Raw genomic sequence first — 26,059 nt, 5'->3', positions numbered from 1 at the left:
GCTCGACCTACAAACCTGCCTTCCACTGACGCCACGGTACTAGAAACGGCGGGTACATTTGAATGTTGATTTTTAGCATCATCTTCACTTCCTGATTTTACAATAACTATTCTGAATTTCGCGATATTAAATAGCATACAGGAAAGGGTGAAGGCCGGTGATTCCGAAAATATAGTTAGTTGAGGTCGCTAAAGAAATCGCGGGAGCTCCGGGAAACGTAGCATATCGTGTTTGGGAAATCAATGAAAAAACAAATATATGCGTATATAATTGCATCGAAGAAAAGTCAACGCAGAAAGTAGGAACATAAAAATGCTTAGCATTGTTTTATTTTTATGCAACATAAATTTTTATTTTTACACAGAGCGACTAGTTCATAGTTCATTGGCAGTGTTTCCCAGACCCACAAGCCGCAAACATGGTACGTAGGAAAACATTTCTAGGCTGCGCTGTTCCGGCGGACAACACGTTCGACGTCACACAATGAGATTTCACGGCCAAAACAAATTGGTCTCGTAATATAAAAATGGCAGTGTTACAAGAAATGCAGCACGTAGCTCGAGGAGGGAAAGAGGACTGGTTGATTACCTTGCACAAGCAGCAGTGTTTGTGTGAGTCGTGTCTGTTCGCATGAAAGTCTTTCCCCCAGCGTATGTAGATATGTATCTGTATTGCAAATGGCATTGCATTTTGCTCAATGAACACAAAAAGGTAAACCTTAAATAAAGTTTTCGATTAGCGATGCCCGTTCCTATGTCAGATAATAAAACAATTGAACAACTAGAGCTATCGAATGCAACTGCTCTTTTAGGTGTAATGTGATGAGTGCTTTCGCCTACTTATGTTAAGTTTGTCCGTTTTATGTGTGCACGATAAACTCTGCTTGACTTAGCAATTCACTAAACAGCTGTTCTACCCCACAAGTACGATGGGCGACCGAAAATATATATGAAAAACAATGCTTTTTTATTTATTTTTTTGTAAAGAACAACGTAAAAAAAAAAAAAAAAACAGCACCCCACAAATAGAAGAGCTATGATGGAGACATGTACAAATGCGCCCTTTGCTTTCCTGAATAACAAAAACCGCAAGAGGACAAGCCAGGAAGACACTTGTGCCGATGAGAAGGGGAAACAAAAAAGAGGAGGAAAACAATAATAACAACAACAACAATAAAAATCTCTCTAATTTAAGTGTTGCAGAAAAAAAAATGGCGCCTTTCTTGTCTTTCGCGTAATTTTCTTTTTCTTTTCCCGCCTTTCTTTTTTCTACGCTTTCACTCTTAGAGGCCCACATTCGAGTCCTTGATACAAACGGCGCAGCGGCTGACGCGGTTACGAAGCTTGCCAGCCTTGAGGGTCTCACTGACGGGCCGCTCGAACTGGAAGTCCTGCTCGATGGTGGACAGCCAGAAGCTCAGCTTGTTGGCAAAGTAGTGGCACGTGCCACGGGCGCCGTTGCACTCGATGAACGGCGTGGCACGGAAGTCCTCCAGACACGAGCCGGGGCTGGACAGGGACTGTCCGCCGCCCTCTGCACCGGCTGCGGTGTGCTGTGCGCGGAAGAGTCAGGAAAAGGGTTACGGTGGCGAAACAATAAAAGGGAGTTTTCGTAGACATCGTTTCACCCTACGTTAAGCCCTCCGCAACGAAGAAGACGCTACTGCGCCTGCGCGCCTACGACGTTGACTGTAGAGTTACGGGTACCGTAGCGGGTTGCGGAAAGCCGTTGCGGGACGCCGAAAGTGATCTACAAAAACTCCCTAATGTCACGACGGAACTACGCGTTATCCGTGGGGTAACGCGTAGTTCTGGCTGCGAAAAGTGCTTTTGAACTCTGAAAAAGTAATCACAAAATTCAGTGTGGAAGGCTTTTTAGGAGTAGTTCAATAAAGCTGTGTCGTAAATATTGATTTCATGTCATATTTGAAAGGGTGATTTTTACATAGTGTATTGATCTGTAATTGAAACAGTTCTTCTTTCGAAACTAAAGTATAAATTAAAAAAAAAGAGCGAAACATAACAAAAACAGCTAGCTGTGCAAGGAAGAGAGGGGCTGCAGCGCCTAATGTGGCAGTTTTGGTCCTTATCGAGTTCACTCCTTTTTGAAACTAGCGCTGTAAGGCAACTGGGCTTTAGTTTCCATCGTTGTCCCCAAACCCTTAATACAATGACCTGATTTCACCTTCGCGAATTATTAATTCTGGTAAATTTGGGCTAATATAGTATCGGCGTTATCAGTCAAACAGACCGTATCAAACCGGAAAAAAATTTAAATCTGGTTTTTCGCAACTTTACGCGTACATACTTCTCGGCCGCACTGCCAAACGTGTTCATTGAGACGCGACTCCTTCCAAGGTGGGCACAGTGTAAAGAAATCGCTATAACATGAGGTTATTCAGTGGGGAAGACGAGGATATCATGCTCCAATGACCTTCATGAAACCTTTTTTTTAATGTTTTGTAAAAGCGGCCCACTCTTATTATAAAAGGCAGTCTTGGCGCCGATTACTTCAAGACAGAAAGTATTTTGCAATGAGCCTGTATTGATTTGGGATATATTTTCCTAGCGACATTTAAAAACGCTGCTGAGATCATAACCCTTTAGAGTAGTCAAACTTAAGGAACATTACAGATAATTATAGGCTCAAACATTTCGGGAAGACACTGGAGATTTAGATAGACGACCCCGGTTAGGCACTGCTATCCTTCTGCGGCGTTGGCTCTGCTGACTCTGTACAATGCTATAGTACAGTTCTACGAACCATGGCGAAGCTGTATCCAATCCACAGTTGGTTCCAGCCGCCTGATGGACACTCCGGAATGGACATGGACTGACTGTGCACGGCGATGACATTGGCTGGCGCCTCGCATACGACGCAGCGACTGATGTATTGCTGGATAGTGGCTTCACCCACTGGCATCATGGGAATCGGGGCATTGGTCGAGAGCCAGTAGGACTTGTCGTTTCGGCTGGCGTAGTTGCACACGCTGTTGAAGTCGCAGAACAAGAAAGGCATCGTGCTGAACCTCCGGAGACAGGATCCAGCGTAACCTGGTGTAAAGGAACAATAAGTACACCACAAAACGATCAAAACAATAAATAAAAATAAACAGAGATGATCAAATTAGGAATCAATAGACACTTTTCAAAATTTTGAAACAATGCATAGATTATGTGCGGACGTCATTAGTTGGTCATGCACTGTGAGCACGCATTGGACACTAGCGTTTCGTCGGCATTCGGAGCGGACTCGGATCGAAAGGCATTCCACACGAGCAGACTTGGGAAGTAACGGATTACTTGTAATCCGTTACTTTTTTAAGTAATTTTGTAAATTCCACGTTACTTTTTTTCGGAAGTAATTTGTAATATAATTTCGTTACAAAATATTGGTAACTGATTACTTTAATTACTCGTTACTTAAACATATGAGCATAATACAGTAACTGGAGCAATACGAGCAGAACATTCAGCAGCATAAAGAGAGCAAGTTCAACAAAGTAGAAAACATCAGCAAGGGGAGAATAGCCGAAACGAAAACACGATATTTTGTATGGCCGGTCACTAGAACCGCTAAAGAAACGGGCAAGGCATGTTCAAATATACGAAAGATCAAGTAAGACAACGCCGAGTAGGTTCTCCGTCGCCTTCCATTGTGTTTTTCTTCTTCTCCCGGGCAGGCGAAAGCTTTTCGTGTTTGTTTTGTCTTTTACACCGTTTTCCCCTTTCTAAATTTTTCGACGTCTCCCGCCACCTGCACAAACATCAAACGCGGGTCCGTACCCCCCCGTTTCGCGGGTTCACAACTCGCGTGACAGACCATGTAGCCTTGCACGAAGAGGACTAATTATCTTTGTCCTTTGATGTGCGCTACTTTATTCAACCACACTCTTGAGGCACGGCTGAAAAGCGTGCGGCGCGAGGCTAAGAGCACCCACTTCGAGGGTACGGGCGATACTTCTTTTGGTTTACTTGTCTGGGCATGGTGGTCGAGTCCACTCCTCACTTTACAGTCAACTCTCAACATAAAGGGGAGGGGGGGGGGGGGGGTTAGGCCATCTAAGGAGTGCCGACAGAGAGAGAGAGAGAGATAACGCGTAAAAGTGGTGTGGCCTCTATAGTTTTGTGAGGCCGATGTCCACCGCTTCTCTCGCTCTCTATGCCCTCCCCTACCCTGTCGTCTACGAATATTGGTATGAAAGTGAGAACCGATGAAACGATCGACAACCCGTAACCGCGAGTTTTTCTCTGACTGGTGGAGTTTTCGGTCATGGAGTGTTCCTCGTCTCTATGGTCATGTCTTAATGAGATGTTTAAAATTTAGGGCATTAAGGAGAATGGAAACCTAAAGTTTCAAAGCATGCTTTGCTTGCAAAAAAAAATTGTTATCAGCAAGAAAAAACAAACTAATTTACGGAAACACATCAAGGTAAGCTGCGACACCTGCATTCTGCATTGGCTATACATTGTAACGTTAGAATCAAGTTATTCGTTTCTTGTGAATAACGGGCGAAACACCCGAGTCGAAAAGGTGCTCTCGTAGATCGCTTCTGTAGCTCCGAACCTTGTAGCGGAGGTAGATGCTGCTACTGAGCATGCGCATCGCTAGCTTTGCACAATTTCAGGGATCATTTCCGGAGGCCGTAAGCTAGCGGGATGGCGGGTGTGGTTGCAGCTTTCGGTGCCTTGCCAGCTTACAGGTGGACGGACTGCACCTACACTCTTTCTCTTAAATACAATAGTTTATTTTTACAAGGACAACCATAATAGGGGCGTATGAGAAATGAAAATTAGTGTTGCAAAATATTTTTGAAAAATATAATATTGTTTCTATTGCTTTATGGATCAGTGTACGGAAAAAGTAAGGTGAAAGTAATTTGCAACGTAACGAGTAAAGTAATCCGTTACTTTTCAGAGAAAGTAATTTTTAACGGTAATTCATTATATTTGAGGCTCGGTAATTTGTGATTGTAATCCATTACATTTTCCAAATTAACGAGCACAAGTCTGCACACGAGTGCTGCGTAAGTGTTCGACGCGAAGCGATGAGACCAACAAATGGCGGCTGCGCATAATCTATGCATCATTTCACAATTTCGGAAAGAGTCTATTTGCCGCATCAGACACTGTGATTTGAAATAAATGAGAATAGAGGGCTAACGAGTTTTGTGTTTTCATATATGGGACACTTTTTGTTTTGTATGCTTGAGTCTATCATGGTAGCCTCATACCATGATAGACTCAAACCTCGTCACTAAAGCGAACGAAGGAGCTTTGCAGCACACCAAGATGATGCTTTTAATACTTAAGACTTAAGAAACGCAGGACGTTGTTTATTATGTTTACAAGCTTTGCTTCGTGATTGGTTTTCCGGCGTTCTCATCGGTCAATGCAGCAATCTCATTGGTTGCGGAGCGACAATATGCCTGGGACTCGACACGCACTGTGTTCCTTTATCTGTCAGTCACCCAAATCGTACCATCCCCGAGGCCGGTATTTCTTTGTGTAATACCAAAGAACTCAAAATCTAAATGTTTCAGCAGCCATCCTAAAGGGATCGGGAGGAAGCCTACCCAAATCTTGGTTGTGAGATTTCTCGTTGCCCTCGATGTAAAGCAGCGAGTAGCCGTCCCACAGCTGCGTCATTCCGTTGAAGCAAGTGGGCACGGTGGACGACTGGCTATGCCTCACGAGAAGGATGCCCATGAGGTAGTCTCCGCCGGGCAGACCCACGGGGCCGGGGTTGCCAGGGGGACCTGCGACGCCATTCAGACCCGGCGCTCCTGGAAGACCTGGAAGACCCCTGTCGCCCTTCTGGCCAATCGGTCCAACGGGTCCCGGAAGTCCCGGTGGTCCCGGCCGACCGAGTTCTCCCTTCAGGCCTGCACAGGACGACAAACTTGTTTTAAGGGCAGGATTCATGCAAGATCCAACAAGTTCTAATATCAAGATAAATTGAAGAAGAGGAAGATACGAAACTGTTCTGTGACGTCTGAAAGCCTCGCTCAGACTGAAAGGATACTGGGTAGACGCAAAAGGTAGCTGCCTTTGTCACTAACCATACTCTCCTTCTAATCAGAGCGAACAAGCGCACCGTCTTCTTGTCACGCAGAATCTGGTGTTCAAACTCCGGGCTCCGCACCCTGACGTACCGTCACCCTCTTACTTTTCTTCTCCTTCAGTTTCTCCCCATAGAGCCTTTGTAACATCTATAGCACCTGAAGCGGAAAACTCAACAGGGAGGGAGGCGCAAGTTCAGCTTAAGAATTACGAAGGATTAAGGCACTTGCTCCAGCTTTCCACTTGGGTAATTTCTTGACGAAATACTATCTTACCCTTTTGCCTCTAAAGTTTTTATGTCTTTAGTGTTACTTTCGCTCTACCACCATCGCGAGTTATAAAAACTTAATTTTTGACAAACTTTAATTTACTGCTACGGAACTGATACAAATTGAGCATTCCACCAGCACCCTGAAAAAATGTTACTGCGTTCCACTTGGTTCCATTCGGTGCATTACATTGCAGGAGGATCTAATCTGAGCGTACTTATTATTGCAATTAAATGACTGCGACATAACTTATGTTTCTAACCCCCAACAACATTATATGAAAACACGTAGCCCGAAAATATCTAGAAGCACAGTATCAATGAAACATCAGTAATGGGTTACAATATCTTCTGAGCAGTCTATGTACGCGTTTTGAAGGTGTTTGTTACGGGGTTAGTTTTATACACGGAGATATCAGCGGAGTTAAATGTTCTTGATGGAATGTACCGTAAACATCAGTGACAGGAGGAATAGCAAATCTTACAATTAATTTTTGATCTTTATACTCCAAATCAGATCTCAGTGATTCAAAATTTAGGGTATGAAATAAATGCTCTCGCCAGCAAAACGAAAAAAAAAAAAAAACACGCGTGAAGTAAGGTAAATATAAGAACAATGGACAGGGAAAAGTTAATAAGTCAAAGATGCGTACTGTCGGAGTTACTAATTCGAAGTTTATTACGACGTTTCCAGAGGGGACCGCTCTTCACCTGATGAAGAGCGGTCCCCGCTCGAAACGTCGTAATAAACTTCAAATTAGTAACTTAATTTAATATAAATTAAGTTAGAAACGTCGTAATATAAATTAGTAACAGTACGCATCTTTGACTTATATATATATATATATATATATATATATATATGTCTGTGTGTGTATATTAGGCTGGCCTGCTCGGTTTGCAAGTTATTCAACATGCGACGTCACCCCACTGGAAAGCGCGGGAAAATTTGAATGTTTGTTTTGGCATCAATCTTGAATTTCCGTTTTCTCAATGACTATTTTAAATTTAGACATAATAAACATGTCGAAGAGACTAAAACCTGGTATTCCGGGAATGTGTTTAGTTGGGGTAGTTCAAGCAACCACCCGAGCTTCACCTTAGAATATCTTTTAAGACGTGTAGGTTTGGTCGTATTGAAAAAACCGGAGACGACGTACGAAGAAGGGGACAAACCCAAAACGTCTCAACGTTTTGCGTTCGTCCCCTTCGTCTGCTGTCTCTGGCGTTTTCAAGTATGTGTATCATCAACCAGCTCGTCTGTTTACTTACGCTTTCTTCAGTTTGGTCTCTTTTTGGTTTTGATTGATTTCAGGCTGTCGGTTTCTTTGCTAGACCCCGAAAGGGACCTACCTGGGAAGCCTGGTAGGCCGTCGAATCCCTTGGGTCCAGGGGGACCAGAGGCTCCCGGGAGGCCAGGTAAACCTCGGTCTCCTTTGTCGCCCTGCAGAATGTTGGCTGGTCCGGGTTCTCCTTTCTGCCCGGGTAATCCGTTGATACCTGTATGGTAATGCACGGTTGGCATTGCCATGTGCAGATGACAAAGCAGAACGAAGAAGGCACCACTGAAATCAGTTTCTCGGCAAGTAATCATTAGGAAAAACATGGGAAGTTTATGCTTTATCGGAAATGCTAAACCTCAAATGCTTCTTAAAGGCGTTGCTTTTACATACCATGATATTTTTTTTTTGCAAAATATATTTCGATTTCATAAAACATTCGTAATTTTAGAATGGAATCTTGGAGGAGTATTTTTTTTTTATATAGATATTAGTGAGGAGCCAAACTTTTGCCGAATCAAAAATTCGCCGCCGAATTTTACGATTTGGTAAGGCCGAACTTCTGCCGAACGTTTCTAAACATTCGGAAAAAATACATTATTACGAGACTTAACGCTGGTATTTAGTTTTTTCGAGCGAAAAAAGGTGTTATTTTTGCTCTTAACTTAAATGCAACGTGTAATGCATATTGGCACAGTTATGACTAAATAAGGGGTTATTTTAGAAGATAATTGTACCGGTGTCCTTTTTGTGTGCTCACTGGCAATTTTACAGTGACTTCTTGTAAAAGTGGCGTCACAACGACGTTGAGTAGTAGCGAGCGCAGTCGTGAATCACGCTACGAGAGTTTCGCTTTTGAGGCCTCATCAGCGCAACCCTGGAAGTGTGTACAATTGTTAAAATAAAGGCCATAACACTGCGTTCTTACTTTCTTTGTGAGTTACCGTTTCTTGCGCGAGAACGAATGCAACGGTCGAATGAGCCTTCACAAGAAGAGATAACAGTATTATTGTTAATTTGCATGTTTTTTTTCGATCTGAGTAACTTGACGTCAGCTTTGCATGAAAGTGTGCTTCCCATATCCGCAGCGTCTCGTTTTTAACATTTAAAATGCCGGCTTCTGATCTTAGTACACACACGGACATTTTGAGGAGATGAAAAGGGTTAGAAATGTCGGATGTGCAACGTCAAGCATGATAGTTCTCTATTTACTTTTACGCAGATACATGAAAACCGCGAAATAACGCTAATTAAAAAGCAACTTTATATTGTTTTGGCACAAACTACTTCTGAGCTGAAAACAGGATTGTTATGCGAGAAGTGTTTTAAAGTAATTGTCAGTCAATGTTTCAACTACCTTGTTGCATCACTGGAAAGGTCAAATGAAAATCACGTTATCCAGAATGTACCGCATCATTTGTCACTTGCGCAGTTGACCGAGTAAATTACTGGTTTATCTTCTGTTCTTGAGGAATAAAATATTGAAGAGAACTATACTAGCAAAGGCTCACAAACGCACAGTTACCGTGTTTGCCATTTGCGTGTTGCCTACTCCACACCTCGAAGTAACCGCTGGTTGTACTACACTTGATGATAACCGCACTACCGCACGGCGTCCAGTTTCAATCCATCGTCCCCTCGCATTCTCGCGCGTGCGCAGACATTTACCAAATTTTTGCCGAATCTTTGCCGAACCTTCCTTCAATAGTTCGGCATGTGCCGAACCATGTCGAATCTGAAGTTCGGCAGATTCGGCCCATCACTAATAGATATGCAGCACAAATGCGTGGACGAAAAAAGCCGCTACCGCATCGCTGTAAAGCGCCTTTCCTGTCTTTGTTCGCCTTTTGTAATCTGCATCTTTAAATATAAAAACGTAATGTTAAACTCACAGAAACAAAAATCGGAACCGGCCAGGGGCCTGGGTAAACTCTAGTTCGCTCTTCCGCGTGGAAAATAAATACGTTCAACATTTAATGAAAGCAAAAGAAAATAAATAAATAAACAGTCAATTACCTACAAGATATTACGACATATGTAGAATTATCTAAGATCATCCAATTTAAAAGTATACACAGCGTGTTACATTGTACTTCCTACCAAGAGGACAAACGCTTGATAAGCCAGTGAGTTGTTTGACGTCTCAATGCAAATGAAACCGGCAAAAAAATATCCCACACACACATTCAAATGAGCTTTAGCATGTAAGTAGTTTACCGGGGGGTCCGTCCAGACCAGGTAGTCCAGGATACCCGGCATCTCCTTTCAGTCCAGCAAGACCAGGAATTCCAGGGAAACCAGCGTCACCCTTATCTCCCTTGACTCCCGGTGGTCCGGGGAACCCGTCTTGACCTGCATAAAAAGAAAAGCAAAAACATTTTCTTTGGCGGATTATTGTAGCTGCGGCACACTATTCTAGCTTTAGTTCGGATATTATTGAATCTTCCAATTCACGAAAACTTCTCCTAATGTTGGATGTGTGTTTTACAGTGGTAGCTGTTACGGGCCCGACCCCCGGTTTCGCAACGGCGTGAGCGTAAACGAAGCTTCCCTGCTAAATTTGGCAGAAACACCTGCACCAATTAAGTTTGCCCGTTAAATTAAGCGGAAAAAATTGACGTTAAGTGACCTATGGATCAATTCAGTTTCCCCGCTAAATTTAACGGAAAACTTTGCGATAATATGACGATTGTCATTCTCATCTCAAGCAGCACAGCTTTCGCTGTCCAAACGCATCATGCCTCCTAATCGTCCCACAATTTTTCATTTTTGACTTGAGAAACACGCGTACAGAAGCGTTCTATCATTAGCTTTCTTAGTATGAACTATAAAGGAAAATTCACGAAAACCTAAGCAAATGTTTTTCGTTATTTTCTTTTGGAACTTCTCTTGAGATTATGCAACGTGGGGTAAGTCAATAGAAAAGTAGGGCTCGTTCTCGAAAGTTCACGCCATTCAGCCGCATGTATTCGTGGGCTTCGTCGGACGCCATTTTCCCATTGACAATTTTTAAGAATCGCTTCTAACGTTTGAAAAAAATTAACGGTTAATTAAAGAAACTTTGCAATCTCGTTCGTTCTGCCAACGCTATTTTTGGGTAGAATTTGAGCGCTCGACGATGCACAGTTTAGTTTTGCAATTAAAGAAAGAAACTCTAAATCGGGGGTGGCCAGAGTGGCATGGGGTTAGAAGCGCAGACAAAACTACAAAAGTATTTAAAAAAAACGCAAAAAAAAACAAAGAAAGAAAAGGGGGGGGGGTTTACTTTTAACACGAAACGATATGGAGGAGCAGTGCTTTCGAAAGGGGACAGGCATAATTGTCGACTACACCAAGTAACACCAGGCAGCAGGACGTTTCTTCAATCGATAAGGAAATGAATGCACGGTTTCTAACCAGCCACTGTCCCTAACGCCCGTTATACGTATACAGTTTGAAATCCTTTTTAGGACAATAAAAGAAACAGCACTAGACACATCTATATGTCAAAAGGCAGTCCTGCTGTATGTACGTAGCATTGTAAAAGGCTGGCCAAGACTGTGATCTTTTTTTTTTTTAATTTAGCAACTTTTTTTCGTTTTGAGGACGCAGGATGGGAAGGGGGGCACGCTTGCCGGGGAGCCGCGAGCCGCACTTGGACCCGCAAAGTTTGGCCTCCCCTGTTCTAAATATTTTTTTTGGGAGAGACCTATACTTCGTTTCAGCTTCGGTCCAGACGCGGCCAAAGCTACAAGCGCGAGCTCCGGGCTTTCAGCGTCCCTGCCAAGCACGCGCGCTCGTGCAGTGCAAGCACTGTTCTGGGCCACATGCTCGCGCTTGTACCATCGGCTGCGTCTGGACCGAAGCTGAAGCGAAGTATAGTACAAATGTCATACAGTCTGGCGCGCGCGCAGTATTATCCAAGAATGCTTATATGAATCTTGAAGAGTCATTAAAATATATACTCGATGAAATTGAACGAATCCTCTTCATCTTCAGAGAAGACGAAAGTTAACGAAGACTTTATTCGAGACCACTTCTGATCGAAGTCGGAGAAGCAGATGCATGTGTTGCGTACCTGGTAAGCCAGATGGACCTGATGGTCCTGGTAGTCCAGGGGGCCCCGGGTACCCGGCGTCTCCCTTCTCTCCCGGAAGGCCTGGGAAGCCGTCCAGCCCCTTGGGGCCGGGGTAGCCGTCCCTGCCTGGAAGTCCCGGGGCTCCGGGGAATCCTCGGTCACCCTTGGGACCGGGCATGTCACCAGCACTGGACTCTCCGGGAGGACCCCTCTCCCCGGGGAAGCCGGGCAGTCCGGCGTCACCTGCGTGGGAAATGTTGTGGGAGTCATTTTCTTCAGGATAGGAACTACTGATGTCCTCGAGCGTCACTGAGAGGTAAACGTTATGGTCATGCGCTTTCTTCATTGACTTTTCCGAGGACATAAAAACATTTTCGGGTGCCCACGTCGCAAGAAAAAAATACCCAAACAATCAGATTCATTGCACTGGAAGGTCTCCCTTGAGGGTACATCATATTTTTTTGACAGATCAAACAAACATGCGATCCACGATCTAATGAATGTGGAGAGCATGTATCTATTGGTTTTTAGTAAACGCTGATTTTTTTCGAGGGAAGTGACTATGAAAGCAACCTTATTTTTTATTGTCAGAATTACAATCTAAACGGCTTTAGTTTGAATTAAGTATATTGAACTGCAATCATCATAACTTGGGAAGGAAAACAACAACAACAAAATATCTAACCGATTTCGTGTCACAATTAAAAAAGGAAGCCTCTGAACACGTTGGAACAAGTGAGATCTACCTTCTTCCCAAGAATATAGCAGTCATCCGCTTCCCGTGTTTTGTTTGTTCTGAGTTGTCAGATCAAACATAAATGATAGAATTCAGATGCCTGAAATCATTCATAATCGCGCTTTCTCTCTGTTTTAGTCGAGCAATGAGGAAGCCTCCAGGCGATGCTGCTTCTCTCACCCTTGAGTCCAGGTAGTCCAGGGAAACCGTCGGCACCCGGTCGGCCCCGGTCGCCCTTCTCTCCATTGGCTCCTACGCCTCCTCGGCCCGGCGGGCCTTGCAGACCCGGAGCTCCTGGCTCACCTAGAAGAAGATCACGTGGATTTAAATAATCACTTAATCGACACCGACGTAGGGGATTGATTTACTGTAGATTCTTTATGCGAAAACGAATCACCACAAGAACTATTGCTCGGCACATTCTAAGAAATCTGGAGTGTCTACTTTACCGCAAAGCACTTGGAATAGCGAATTGCTGCAGTCTAAGCAGGAAGTTCGGTAAATGACGACGTTGGAAACATGTTGGATGGTGAGAAACGTTAATTAAAAAACACTTTTAGTCATCGTTAATAATTACCCCGGCATGTTGCTCGATGATGAGAAACGTTAGGCAAAATACTCTTTTAGTCGTCGTTAATAATTACCCTGGCCAAAGACAACATCAGATGAAAGTGTAATCAATCGGAAATCGACAGTGTTCGAAACGCTATTGTTATAGTTCGTCAGAGTTATATATTTCGCCCGTAGGAGGTCCAGGACCTGGTCACAAGGTTCGATTTGCTTAGAATCTCTATCGACAACTGAGAATAGCAAGTTAACGTTTCAAAGTAAGCTCCGAAAGTATAATGTTAAATAGTTTTAAGATTAACTATAGAGCGTGTCGGGAAAGCTGATTTGACACAAAGAGAATAAAACAAACTCGGAACAAAACAGGACGAACATATCTTCTCCTTTAGTTTTACAAAGATCTGTTTTTTTGTGTTTTTCTTTTTTGTATTTTGTTTCGAGTTTGGTTTATTCTTCCTGTGTAAAGTTCAGTAGTTTTAGAATAGGTTTCTTGTGAAACCATGACGATTTTAGTGCTGATGAGTTTGGGAACATTCACCAGCGTTGGCGTCATCTTGCAAACGTGTCAGTTAACTAAAGCTTAAAGGCGGGCATCCTAGATATGTAAAAAAAATTCTTTTAGGCATTTTTAAAAATATATACAATTTCCTCTTGTCAAAATTGTAACTGAATGATAGAAAGAGAAAGATAACAATGAATGTTGCACCAGCACCAACTAGTCACAAATTGTTGAAATATAAAAGTAATTTTTAAAACTACGGCTGCCAGACAGTTTCTCAGTTAGGCACAGGTATTTAATCATGACCAGTTCACGCGACCGAAGAACATTGCAAAGAGCTGCTTTCTTACTTTTTATTCAAAGTGGGGTAGAGAAGCAGACCTACTTTCCAAAACGCCGTTTTATGTTTGAAACATACTAAACCCTTTTTTGTATGATAATGCATTGCTCCGTCATGTGATTTATTCTTGTACAAAAGAAGTTTAATAGCTATGACTATATTATTTACAAAAAAATAAACCAGCGAAATATTGCAAGATTAAAATTTATGTTGATTTAATTTAATAATTTGTCCAAAGCCACGAGATGTTCTTTAGACCTTCCCACAAATATCATAATACCAGCAGAACATATATCCTCAAATTGTTTTTAACTTCATCTTCAAGAAGAATTCTTCTTTACCTAATACATTTTATTGCTGTGGTACAAGGGCCCGATTCGACGCGTACAATATGTCTTCAGTACTTTTGACATGCCAAAAGATTTTAGTGCTGAAGTGGTCTCAAACTCACCTGGGAAGCCTCGCTCTCCGTCGAGACCATTGAGCCCTGGCGCTCCTGGGAATCCTCGGTCACCCTTTTCCCCTAGGGGCGACAAGCATTTCGTAGTTCGAGTGTTCATTATCAGTGAACAACAATCAGGCTCGTGGTTTATGTCTTTTAATCTTCAGCTTTAGTCGACGTTATCTTATATTTCAGTCGAGCGCTTCGCTGACAGATTTTCTCTCAGCTTCAACGGCGAAACGGTAGTGCGCACCCGCCCTGCTTTACGGTGGCTGCACACCTAGTGATCTAGTGATAACCCAAACAAAAATAAACCTGTCTTCTCTGTTTAATTTTTTTTCTTAAACCTATTTGATTATAGGAATCTGGGACTTATTTAGGTTTATCAGCTACACAGGTCCCAAAGAATGCAATCTATAGAGATGATGGCAGTGTAGCCTATATTTCAATATGGAATGGAACCGCAACTTCTATTGAAAGTTGAAGAAAACTGTGGGAGGTAACAAAGACTATGTTTTGAACCCCCGAGGTAATGATTTTGTGAAAGCTCCTACCTGGAAGTCCTGGTGTTCCATCGTAGCCTCGCGTTCCTTTCTCTCCCGGAACTCCTGGGAAGCCTGGGGTGCCTTCGTCTCCCTTGAAGCCTTTCTCTCCTTTCTCACCTTTGAGGAGGAGATAGAAGGAATCAGTACTGTACAACATTTAGGTATTCTATTAATCCAAAGTTTTGAAGTTAATTTACTCGCAAAATACGACTAGCAAAAAGAAATATTTTAACCGCGCATCTTGCGAACATCTACCACTATAACTGTGCACTTTACAAGTAAATGGTAGTAAATATCATAGCAAAAGCTCCACGAAATCTGTTTAGTGTTGTAAGTCAGATCGGGACTATAATATCACCTGGAAGGCCAGGGTAACCGCGGTCTCCCTTGAGACCCCTTATGCCGTCCAAGCCCGGGAATCCCGCTGGGCCCACGGGGCCAACGGGCCCTGGCAGGCCCGGAGCCCCCGGATATCCATCGTTTCCTCTGTCGCCCTTGGCACCGGGGAAGCCATCATTGCCGTCCTTTCCTTTCAGTCCGGGGAAGCCGGGCTCGCCATCACGGCCCGGCTGACCCGGTGCTCCAGGAAGGCCGGGGTAGCCCTACGAGGTAATCGTTCATGCGCTTTTCATGCACATGATTGTCTGCAGTCACTGGCTGCTAAAGTAACTCAGGGTGTGGAGAATTCCGTGCGTCTTGCTCCGCAGCCAATGAGTTTGCGGCACAAGTTTATAAAAACGCCGGATCACGATGCGCGATCATAGTGGACCAGTTGTCTGCTGTGATTATGCGCAGCGCAAGAACCCACTATGCTTCCAATCAGAGCCAATCAGAGCTCCGAGTTTTTACGTCAAAAAGCAGAAAAATTTGCGCTGCACCGCATACTAAAGGCTAGACCACACCATGGGCTAGACTGAAAGCAATGCACAATGCGAAGAACAAACAAGAATTTTGAGAATGACTAGCGATCCCATGCAAGAATATTGTATAATCGTATCTGTATCCTTGATTCTAGCGTATGTCAGCTTTTTGACATGTTAATGCGGTGTCAGCGCAAATAGTTAGATTCGTGATCTGACGTACTCGGTCTCCCTTTGCTCCCGGGAATCCGGAAAGACCCTCGGAGCCTTTCTCGCCCGGAGTTCCTGGGAATCCATCGCGACCGTCGTCTCCCTTGTCTCCCGGAAGTCCTTGAAGGCCAGGCAGACCACGGCCAGGCAGACCAGCATCTCCTTTAGGTCCCATGACTCCGTCGAATCCTGAGCGGTGTCAACGGCGTATTTAGCACATAGACTTCTCCTAATTTACATAAAATGTATATTTGTGGAAATAAAAAAATTAATAAAAAAACTTCTATGAGAACTGTAATGTCTGAATGGTATTCTTACCATTTGCTAATGGCGTATGTATTGTATGTTTACACTCTGCAAAGCATACACGCACTGCAAGTTGCAAGTGGATAGAAAGGAGAACGACATCAATGCCAAGAATAACTCGTCACCGCGAATGCGCCACTTTTGTAATAAATAGGTCTCAAAGAGACATCTCCGCTTTTGCAAATATTATTTGGTAGTATTCCCTTACAACACGAAGTCAGACTAGCAGTCCATAAAATAACAACTCATTAAAAACCATCGGGACGCTGTGAGCGTATGTTACCAACGCCACAGATCTAACCGTTGATCGAACTGCTTAAAGGTAGCGAGAGAAAAAGATTAATGTGATGCTTGTACAGGGCTGTAGCAGTTATAGTTTTGATGGTGCAACTTTCTTTAAAATATTTTGTCATATTTTGAAGCTTGCAAGTATGCCAATATTTTTATTGAAAAGACATCTGTTCTGGAATCGTCATTGACACCCCTTTAAGGCTCGTTCACACACTTGCGACCTGTTAGAACCGGGTGCCTTAGAACCTCTTAATATCTCTTATTACGAGGGGACACACTGGCGCCATCTATTGGGTTGCAGTGTAAAATTGGTGGTCCGGCATATTTTCTATTTTTCTTGCGCATTATCCTTTCTTTCTAAGCTGGAAACACTTTTGTCAACGTTATAAACAAAACTTTCTCATAGGCATTACGCACATTTGACCTGGGAAATCCGGCGAAACCTTCGCTCTTGTGAAATGCAGTTCCAGGGTAGCGTGCCAGCGTCCAGCGTAGCGCGCTAGCGTGCCGGTGTGTTCCCTCGTCGTAAGAAATTTTAAGAGGTTTCAACACGTCTCGTCTCTCTCGGTTGTACTCGGTTGCTACAGTGTGAACGGGCCTTTATTCGTGGGGGTAGTTACGTTGGTGAACATTGCAGAACATACTAAGAACGCATGGTTTATGAATGGGTCGCACCGAGGTGTCTAATCAACGCAGCGTGCTGGTGATCATTCCCACTTGGTCTTGCCAAAAATAAATTTTGTGGTCCGGAATGTACGCTGTTTAAGGTGCGGGCTTAGCGGCTATGCCACCAGGATCGCCGCTGATAAGGCGTTCATGCAAGCCGCCATGTATACGTTTTGGGATAGCTTTGGATGAATACAACGCTGTACCTGGTGCTCCTGGTTGTCCCGGTGGTCCCCTTGGACCAGGTAGACCCGGGAATCCTCTCTCTCCCTTTTCGGCCGCAAATCCTGGAAGACCCTTCTCTCCGGGCGCGCCGGGCAGACCCGGCTCGCCCTTGACTCCCGGAAGACCTGGCGGTCCGTCGAAGCCAGGGGCGCCTGGGAAGCCCGCGTCTCCCTTTTCTCCCGCGGCTCCCGGGAAGCCGTCACTGCCGCGCACTCCGGGAAGGCCGGGTAGGCCGGCAGGCCCTCTGTCGCCCTTTTCGCCTGCGTGTCCAGAAATGTCCAGTGAGGCAAATAGACGAAGCCAACGTCTTATTTGCGTGATATCTTTATACACAGTGGCTCTCGGGTGTTCTTCAGGCATACGTTTCTTAAACCCAGATTTTATAGTAGTGAAAACAGATGCAACAGAAAACAGATGCAGAAACAGGAGAAGAGTATCTTCTCCTGTTTCTAGGCACAGGGTTACTAAAAAGACTGATTTAAAATCTAGCACCATGTTGAAGTGTTCATGATACTCTTTGAGTCACAGTTTTGGTTGTTGTTTAATAAGTAGAGCACTCAGTCTATTAACGGTTAAGCCGTGCAAGACAAGCAATGGTCTGCTAATGCGGAAAACACAGGGAAAATATAGTACTGACAATTTTTAATGTGTGAGCACACATTTCTTTTTTTTTTAAGATGCGTAATCGTTACGTTTTGTGTTTTATGCTTTATATGTTTTTTACTACGAGTCTATCTGCTCCATGCCACATAAATCCACACCACGAACGGCATGGTAGATGGCAACAACTTTCCCTTTGTCGGTGGTACTTTTCATTCTCTTGAACCTACTGACGGGCTTGTGTGCGAGAAAAGATTTACTTTCATAATATATTGATCGTTAGTACTGATCACAGGTAGCAGCACTCTTACCTCCTCTCCTCCGGACGGGGCAATACATTGCTTATTTGGTTTGTACAATAAATAGCAAGTTACTCATGGAGCACTTTTTGTGCCACTGCGCCACGCAGTCTTCTTTTCTCTGGACGTTGCAGTCAGGCACGGTTGTGTTCTTCGCTTGGTTTTTGCCAGTTTATTATTATAAATTGGCAAAACCAAGCGAAGAACGTAACCGTGCCTGACTGCAACGGCCAGAGAAAAGAAGACTGCGTGGTGTAGTGGCACAAACACGCCAGATTCATTAGAATGCAAAACAATTATTTCTTGTCTATGGATTCTTAGAGCCCTTTTAACATAACGAGGTTCAATTGACTCTGCCGTTGTACCTGGAAGTCCTGGGAATCCGGAGGAGCTGTCCCTTCCCGGCTCTCCGGGTAGACCCGGTTGTCCGTCGTATCCGGGGAGTCCAGGAAGACCAGGGAGTCCTCCCTCGCCCTTCGCTCCAGGAAGGCCCGGGAATCCAGGGTTTCCAGAGTCGCCGGGGTATCCTCGGTCGCCTTAAAGGGGAAAAAGACCGCACTGTTCTCTTTTTGACCTCTTTGATATAATCCATTACTTGACCGAAAATGAATAAACATTGAAGCTACAAAGGTCAAATTACGAACACAGAAAAGTTGTACACCTCCACCTTCTATTTAATAAAAAGTATTGGTTGATCTTGTTGAAGTATATAAATTCAGCTCATACTGAGAATTGCCAGTTTCGTTTGTTAATCTTATTCACTGTATAGACATATTAATGCTAATAAAACTGTTGCAGGCTGTCCAGTTTGCTACGATAAATGCAAAGCGGTCGTCTTATGTTCTTCAACATTTCTACGGGATATTTCTGCACGGAGTCGTGCAGATTGCTAAAAACAAATTGTGAAAAAATTATGTGTGTGCGTGTGTGTTTTGAGGGGGAATTTTTATTTAAGACGAGTTTGAATATTTACCCTTCCTACTCTAATAGCGAGGATAGCTTATGTACAAAAATTCTAGGTCAATATGGAGTGACAAAATGAAAGCATAAACTTAGCGTCTAAATATCGGACCTAGAATGTCAGGTGCGAGTTTTGTTTTTAACCATGCTGGCACTTTTAGATGCAGTTTTCAGATGGCCATGTGTTCGTGAAATTTTTAAATTAATCACGTCAACGCACACGCCCTTTTTCTGTGCAGGGACGTGCCCCATATGTCCACTGTTTCTGAATGGATCAGAAAAAATAATGAAGTCTATGAACTGTCCCTGATATCGCTCACGCGGTCGCTTTCAAAGTTTAAGGTTCATTGTAATAAGGTCGCAAGACTGAGGCGACCTCATACCTTTGGGTCCCACGGGTCCGGTGATACCGGGGGGTCCAGGGGGTCCGGGGGCCCCCTCAAGAGCTGCGTCTCCCTTACTTCCTTTCTCACCAGCAAGACCGGGCAAGCCGGGGAAACCGGTGTCACCTTTCTCGCCAGGGAATCCGGGGAGTCCAGGTTCGCCTGGAATTCAATCAACCGAGGTGTCTAATCAATCGCACATTGTTTCCAAACGTTAATTTTTTTTTTTATGGCAATAAGATATTGGAGTTTGTTTGCAAATTATACTATAGCACTTTCTGAAATTCAAAAATGTAATTGCTGCACTTAACGACATCGTTCTAAACCGTATTTTTATCTTTTTTTTTTGTACTTTTGCATTTATTCCACTCTACTATCGCCCTCATGGGAGAGCCGCATTATCGCTAAATAAAGAAAAAAAATTAAGCAACCTTTTTTCCAAGTCGTTTCTACGGCATGATTTTTCCCATTTCAACTGGATTTAATCGGAAATCATCACGACTCGGGACCTGTGTTTCCTTAAACTTTATAACTGCAGCTGGGATATCTACAAGAACCCAAGCATGCACTAAGGCACTTTCTTCGGAGAAACTTTGGCTGCTAGGTTTGAAATAAACAGAGAATGCCCTCAAAAGCAGTGGTGAGTATAGTCTACGATAAAAAAAAAGATCAGTCATGGCGAGCTATATATAATCCCACACACCATTAGTGACAATCTATTACGCTCATATACACTTATATGTATACATAAATAGTCATAGGTGTGGTTTACTACATGTTATATACCACCATTTGAAACAATTTTTTACTTGTTTTAATCTCTACTGAATACAGATTAACTGGGCATTAGGATGCAGTATACAGCTATAACACAATGCCTGAAATAATCGGTCTTATCTTTTATGTGGTCGCGACATTGTGAATAATATGAACCAGGCAGACCCTATGGTCCCATTCCACGTGATTCGGACTATAGAAAGTGACCAACACCGAGTACTGATATTTTCAAAAAATAGTTCAAAGACACTCATGGTGGCGAGTGCGAAGCTCCACTGGGCGGTTGGAATTTGCACTCACCTATTCCGCCGGGTATTCCAGGGTATCCTCTTTCTCCCTTCTGTCCTTCGTAACCCGGGGCGCCAGGGGGACCTGGCAGACCAGAGCCGGGGAATCCGGGGTCTCCTGTGGGGCCTGGTGGGCCCATGGGACCGGGCTGTCCTGGGTGACCCTTCAGTCCTAGTTCGCCAGGGAACCCCATGGGGCCTGTCTCTCCCTTCTCTCCTCTTGGTCCCGGAAGACCTTTGCAAATGTTTTGGGAAGGAAAGCAAGAAATCGGTTAAATCCTTCTTATAGTGTAGAACGCTATACTTCGTTTCACTTCAAAGGCGACTGTTGACCCATACACACCAGTGCTAACCAAACTCTAACAACGGAGGGCTGATTTTTCACTCTATCAGAGCTGTATCAGCGTTCTTATGCATGTAACCCTGACTTCTTTTTCTTTTTTTTTTAGTAGGCCCAAAGTGCAGCATTAATTCAGCTCTGACTCAGTGCTGACAGTAATGCTCATGCAGCCCTGATTTTAGGTTATCTCAGTTTTAGGTTATCTCAGCGTAGCCGATGTAACGAGCCGAGGGGTTCAATTAAGTAGCGTCGAATGTACAACGTCATGAAGTTCGTCGTCCTTTTTTTGAGCGTGGTATCATCGGCTGAATTAATAAAGTGCAGTGAATGCTCTGTGACCTTGCACCTTTAGTTTGGGTGTCCATATTTGTATAAATTCCAGCCTTTGACTGCGTTCTTATTGTAAAACGAAGTATAGACGACTTCAAGACAAAATATATTTGCTGAAGCACACATGTATATGCATCACGGCCTTACTAATAACTCGTTACTTTTTCAGTTACTCTAGATAAAAACCGGTCTTTAAATAGGAAGTACTTTGTACTAAGTAAAAATAACAAAATCTAGTTTTTTTTGTTTTTTTTTTAGAAACACGAATAACGTTGTTTGTTTTTTACCAAGACTATCCAGTGTCTGCATCTCAATCCAGAGACGCCTCGTAAATAGGCATTGAAAGTCGTCCCTAAAACTAGATGGCGCCAACCACAAAGTCGTTCCTAAAACTGGATGGCGCAAACCACAAAGTCGTCCCTAAAACTGGATGGCACCAACCACACTCCGTCACTCCTATTTATTGCTACTCGCAATACTGAAGACAGGCAATATCAACGACACATATTGGCTAAACCTGCCAGCTTTCATTTAAGAAAATTGCCCAATTTTAACTTTACGTTGGTCACTATAGTTTAAATGTGAAAACTAAGAAGAAAATAAAAATTGACGGACGACTATTAAGGTAAAGTAACTTAATCCATGTTAGGCTCGCTAACGAGTAACATATTATAGTCGGTGACAGGGTGCCGAGCATATGATTTTCCCGCATATCATCCCACTCTCTCCACTTGAGTAGAGTGAACGCTGGAAAGGAGGCGAAGGGGAACTCATCTCTACTCTAGCGCTCGCTCTACTAAAGTGGAAAGAGTGGAGGGCTTTGCAGGAAGAACTTGTCCGGCACTCTTAACCTGTAACCGAATATAAGATGCTTTTAAACTAAATGACGCGCATAACAGTACTTAGCTACCTCTTTTAGAACTGTTTACATGTCTGCGCTCGAGCGATGATCGATATGAGGATTCTTACCTCTTGGGCCTGGCATGCCTGGGAATCCAGCATCTCCCTTGTCGCCCTTGAGTCCAAGGACGCCTTCGTTTCCAGGAAATCCGTCCCGTCCGGGAGGTCCCGGAAGTCCGTCGAGACCATCCCTACCGCGAGGACCGGGAGGTCCAGGTGGTCCCGGGATGGGCCCGATTACATTTCCGGGAGCTGAGGGAAACAAACGTAGACTTATTTCTTCTAGCAAATTATAACCTTAAAGGGCAACTCCGCTCAATTCCGAAGATTTCGGGATAATGAGTGATTTCGAATTAAAAAGCCCTAGTAAAAGACACTACGTCGTTTGGTTAGCGAAAAATTGGATATATATTTTTAAATCTAATTTTAAACACGAGCGGAAATCGAAACCGAAACTTCGGCCCCGTCCGGCAACATTGGCCTCGGGCCGCCAAGTACATGGCCATCACGTGGTACCAGATGTCACGTGATTCTCGGCCCTTCGACGGGCGGGATGGGGGTGGGCGTGCGGGAGGCGCGAGTGTCGTCTGCACCGCACTCTTCGCCACGTTTTGGTGTCTACGGCATTCGACGACGTCGGCACAACTGCGGCATAAGTCTGCGACTCCGCGCACGTGGTGTCCATAGTGTGGACGAAACTCCGAGAGGCAATAATCACAAACGGTGAGACGACGACGGTGGTTGTGACGCGGAAGACGGCGGTAACGGCGGGACCACGGCAGGCAGTTGGTCTGCTCCCAAGAAGCGCGCTGCGCAGGCGCGTACGCCAATCACGTGGATACCGCTGAGCGCCGAGAAACAACGTTGCTGACATCATGCGCTACGCTCGATCGGAGAAATAAAAACAAGCAAAAGGAAGCCATGATAATGATGTTTAGCTCAATGTTGTCTTCGCCCATGCCGTAGCCTTGACTGCGCTGTTGGTTGCGCATGAATTCGCCCACTCGAGTCAGCCGATTTCAGCAACTTGGCGAGTTGAAAAGTTTGCCGGACCGTTTAAGAAACATTTAGACAGAACTGCGTCGTAATATTTGACGTGTGGTCTTCCTAGGCGATACTGAAGAAAACCTGCATTGTTTTTTTGTTTTTTTTAAACCAAAAATGAAGCGGAGTTGCCCTTTAAAGAAACCGTGCGGGCCATACCAAAGTTACGTAATCAGCAACCGTTCGGCATAGAGGAAAGAGCTAACCACTCAGCATCTCAATTGATCCAATCTTCAGTAGGGATAAACTATACATTTCGTTGTCGAAATAATGCTTTTTTTTTAATCATACCTTACAGTTTGTCGGAACGATACTCGTCAACTCGGATTTTTTTTTTTTTTTAAGTTGTAAGTATTTTTATTTAGAGGGAACGAATTGCCAGAATTCAAGTTTCTATATGGAGAGGAAAAGAGCAGCGAGATATGTTGCTACAGGTGCCTCCTGTATATATGTATCACAGTTTCGCACAGTAAAGGAAAGGGACCTTTAAGAAAAACAAAAATAATACAAGAGAGAAAACTCTAGACGTCCTTAATCTCGTTCTCATACCCAGTCAAGCCGTCATTGTTCCGTCCAAACTCCGAAATTGATCATCCCAGCATAGAAATGATGAAGTCACCGTAAAAATGATAAAGATACGGTCGCTGCGGGTAGACAAAGGAAGGGTTGGCTGAAATTAAGGAGACGTTGGATGGATCGCTATCAGGATTTTAAGGCCAAATTCTTGTTAGAGATAAAAAAACACATAAAACATATGAAAGCTTAGCTTCTATATTTGTTATTTGGCGTATGGTGCTGCTAACTCTGATATCAAGCATACGTTTCATACTATCACCGATTGAAAAGTTCGATAAAATAAGTTTCTCCTGGGGCCTGACCAGGTTCGCTAATTGCCTAACGGGCACTTGGCTTAACAACAGGCGCTTCTTGCCTGACCGAGGTATTAGGAGCTTATATGAAACGTTAATTAATCTCTATAAAATAAAGAAAAAAGCACCTGGAGGACCACGCTCTCCCTTGGCGCCCTTTTCTCCCGGCGGTCCTCTGGCTCCTGGTAGTCCTCTGTCTCCCGCCGTGCCGGGGTATCCATACCCGGGCTCGCCCTTCTGTCCAAGCGATCCGGGACGCCCGTCCGCACCAGGAATACCGGGGGCGCCTGGTGGTCCGGCTTGACCCTACCGATGATCACCCACGAGGGGTCAAATCAGGTTGTTCATCCTCAAAGAGACAATCCTACAGAACCTGGCCCTGTCAGGGGCGTATTCACGCCCTCCATGTAAAGAGCACGACGCAGTTCACGCGAACAAGCGTTTGGTGATTTGGTCTGGTTTTCTCTGAGAAGCAGGCCAAATCACTTAAGCAGGAATATCTCGGTGCTCGCACAATACCATAACAAAAAAACAAAAAAAAAATTCAAAAATGCGGCATGGTCGTGCTCACGCTACTTGTGTCACTCAAAGCACTCTTACTTCAGTGAAATAACACACGAATACAATTGTAACAAACAGGTTTGTTAAAATAAAGATAGAAAAAAAAAGAGATCTTTGTGTGTATATGTTTTGTGAGGCCTATTGTCGCCACTATAGCCACGCGGCATATGCGCTCAAACAAGCCTCAATATTACTGTGTAATATCGTTCTACGGAGTCTACCGGTCTTCAGCATTGTCGCTGGCAGAGATACAAATTTTTTTTCACGAATGATGAACTTGATCGTAATTATTAGTCACAAGGGGGGAAATACAACCTTGCTGATCAAGTGAACGTCACACATACTCCTGAATTTGTGAGACTAATATTATCGACCAATAAAACGAGAGCTGTATTTTTTTTAACATCAACGACTACGGGCCTTCTATTGAAAAAAAAAAAAAACACTTCGATTTGATGATCGCACTTCATCTATATCAAACGTTGTCTAACATTTGGTATGAAGATTAGCTTTGTAATGCTGCGCGAAAACGTCCTAGCGCTACAATAACGTAGTTTTGAATATTATTCTTGAAGATAGAGCAAAGGGCCTATTATAATTACAACCAGGTTTTAATTCACATGTATTCGGCTCGTTCGATAGACGCAGGTAACTTATTCATTACCTTTATCCTGTCGCAATGTAAGATACTAATTCTGGGCTACAGCTAAAACAAACCTGGGAATCCAGAGCATGGATTCGAAAGCAGTTACAGATTTTTTAAAATTCTATCACCAAATGGTCTTGCAGAAACGACAAGAGTGACAGTTTACGCTCACTTTTTCTCCCTTGAGTCCTCTCAGGCCATCGGGGCCAGGGGGTCCTGGTGGTCCGTCTCGTCCATCAAAGCCTCGGGGTCCGGGAGCTCCGTCGTTTCCTCGATCTCCCTTTTGGCCTGGGCGATGATGAAAAAAGTCGACAAGAAATGCATTGACCAAAACCTTAGATAGGAGCGAGTCTAATTCGTATACTACAGGTTTTATAGGAAACACTGTGCGAGTTTAGATTGTACAAGTGACTATAGCATGTGACAGGTTAAGAAAAGGAGGTAGGGACCTTCCCACAAAGCCCTCTGCTCGCCATGACTGCTGGTTTTCTCCTGCCCATCCGACTCCTCTCCAGCGTTCGTTCTACGAGCGCAGGTTCGCCTGCTTCTTGCACAGGGTTCTGATGATGCCAAAACGCTGAGCTCTTATCGGCTGATTAAAAAATAAATAGTGGCTAGACCTCGAGGCATCTAGCATTCTGGTCTAGCCACTATCCTTTTAATCAAAGTCAATCGAAGCTCGGCGTCACTCCGACGTCGCCGCAACTTC

General features: G+C 44.0%; 1 protein-coding gene across 1 annotated transcript in view; it reads right to left on the bottom strand.

The window, feature by feature from the left end:
- Positions 1–299: 299 nt before the first annotated feature.
- Positions 300–26,059, bottom strand: part of LOC8038113 (collagen alpha-2(IV) chain) — an 81,225-nt gene continuing 55,465 nt past the window's right edge. The window contains exons 21-38 of the mRNA XM_040207141.2: positions 25,523–25,638; positions 24,272–24,449; positions 22,300–22,482; positions 20,674–20,895; positions 19,597–19,758; positions 18,619–18,789; positions 17,336–17,614; positions 15,880–16,055; positions 15,155–15,398; positions 14,806–14,913; positions 14,261–14,332; positions 12,584–12,706; positions 11,668–11,910; positions 9,828–9,962; positions 7,684–7,830; positions 5,576–5,884; positions 2,764–3,053; positions 300–1,552 (exon numbers count right to left, since the gene is read on the bottom strand). Of these exons, the coding sequence (XP_040063075.1) occupies positions 1,283–1,552; positions 2,764–3,053; positions 5,576–5,884; positions 7,684–7,830; positions 9,828–9,962; positions 11,668–11,910; positions 12,584–12,706; positions 14,261–14,332; positions 14,806–14,913; positions 15,155–15,398; positions 15,880–16,055; positions 17,336–17,614; positions 18,619–18,789; positions 19,597–19,758; positions 20,674–20,895; positions 22,300–22,482; positions 24,272–24,449; positions 25,523–25,638 (3,428 nt within the window). The 3' untranslated portion in view covers positions 300–1,282. The remainder of the gene's footprint in view (positions 1,553–2,763; positions 3,054–5,575; positions 5,885–7,683; positions 7,831–9,827; positions 9,963–11,667; positions 11,911–12,583; positions 12,707–14,260; positions 14,333–14,805; positions 14,914–15,154; positions 15,399–15,879; positions 16,056–17,335; positions 17,615–18,618; positions 18,790–19,596; positions 19,759–20,673; positions 20,896–22,299; positions 22,483–24,271; positions 24,450–25,522; positions 25,639–26,059) is intronic.

Source organism: Ixodes scapularis, unplaced genomic scaffold (assembly GCF_016920785.2).
Source record: "Ixodes scapularis isolate PalLabHiFi unplaced genomic scaffold, ASM1692078v2 PGA_scaffold3__209_contigs__length_174095766, whole genome shotgun sequence".
In the NCBI taxonomy this organism is placed as follows: Eukaryota; Metazoa; Arthropoda; class Arachnida; order Ixodida; family Ixodidae; genus Ixodes; species Ixodes scapularis.
Note: the sequence above shows the minus strand (reverse complement) of the source record. Positions and strands in the feature narration are given on the sequence as shown.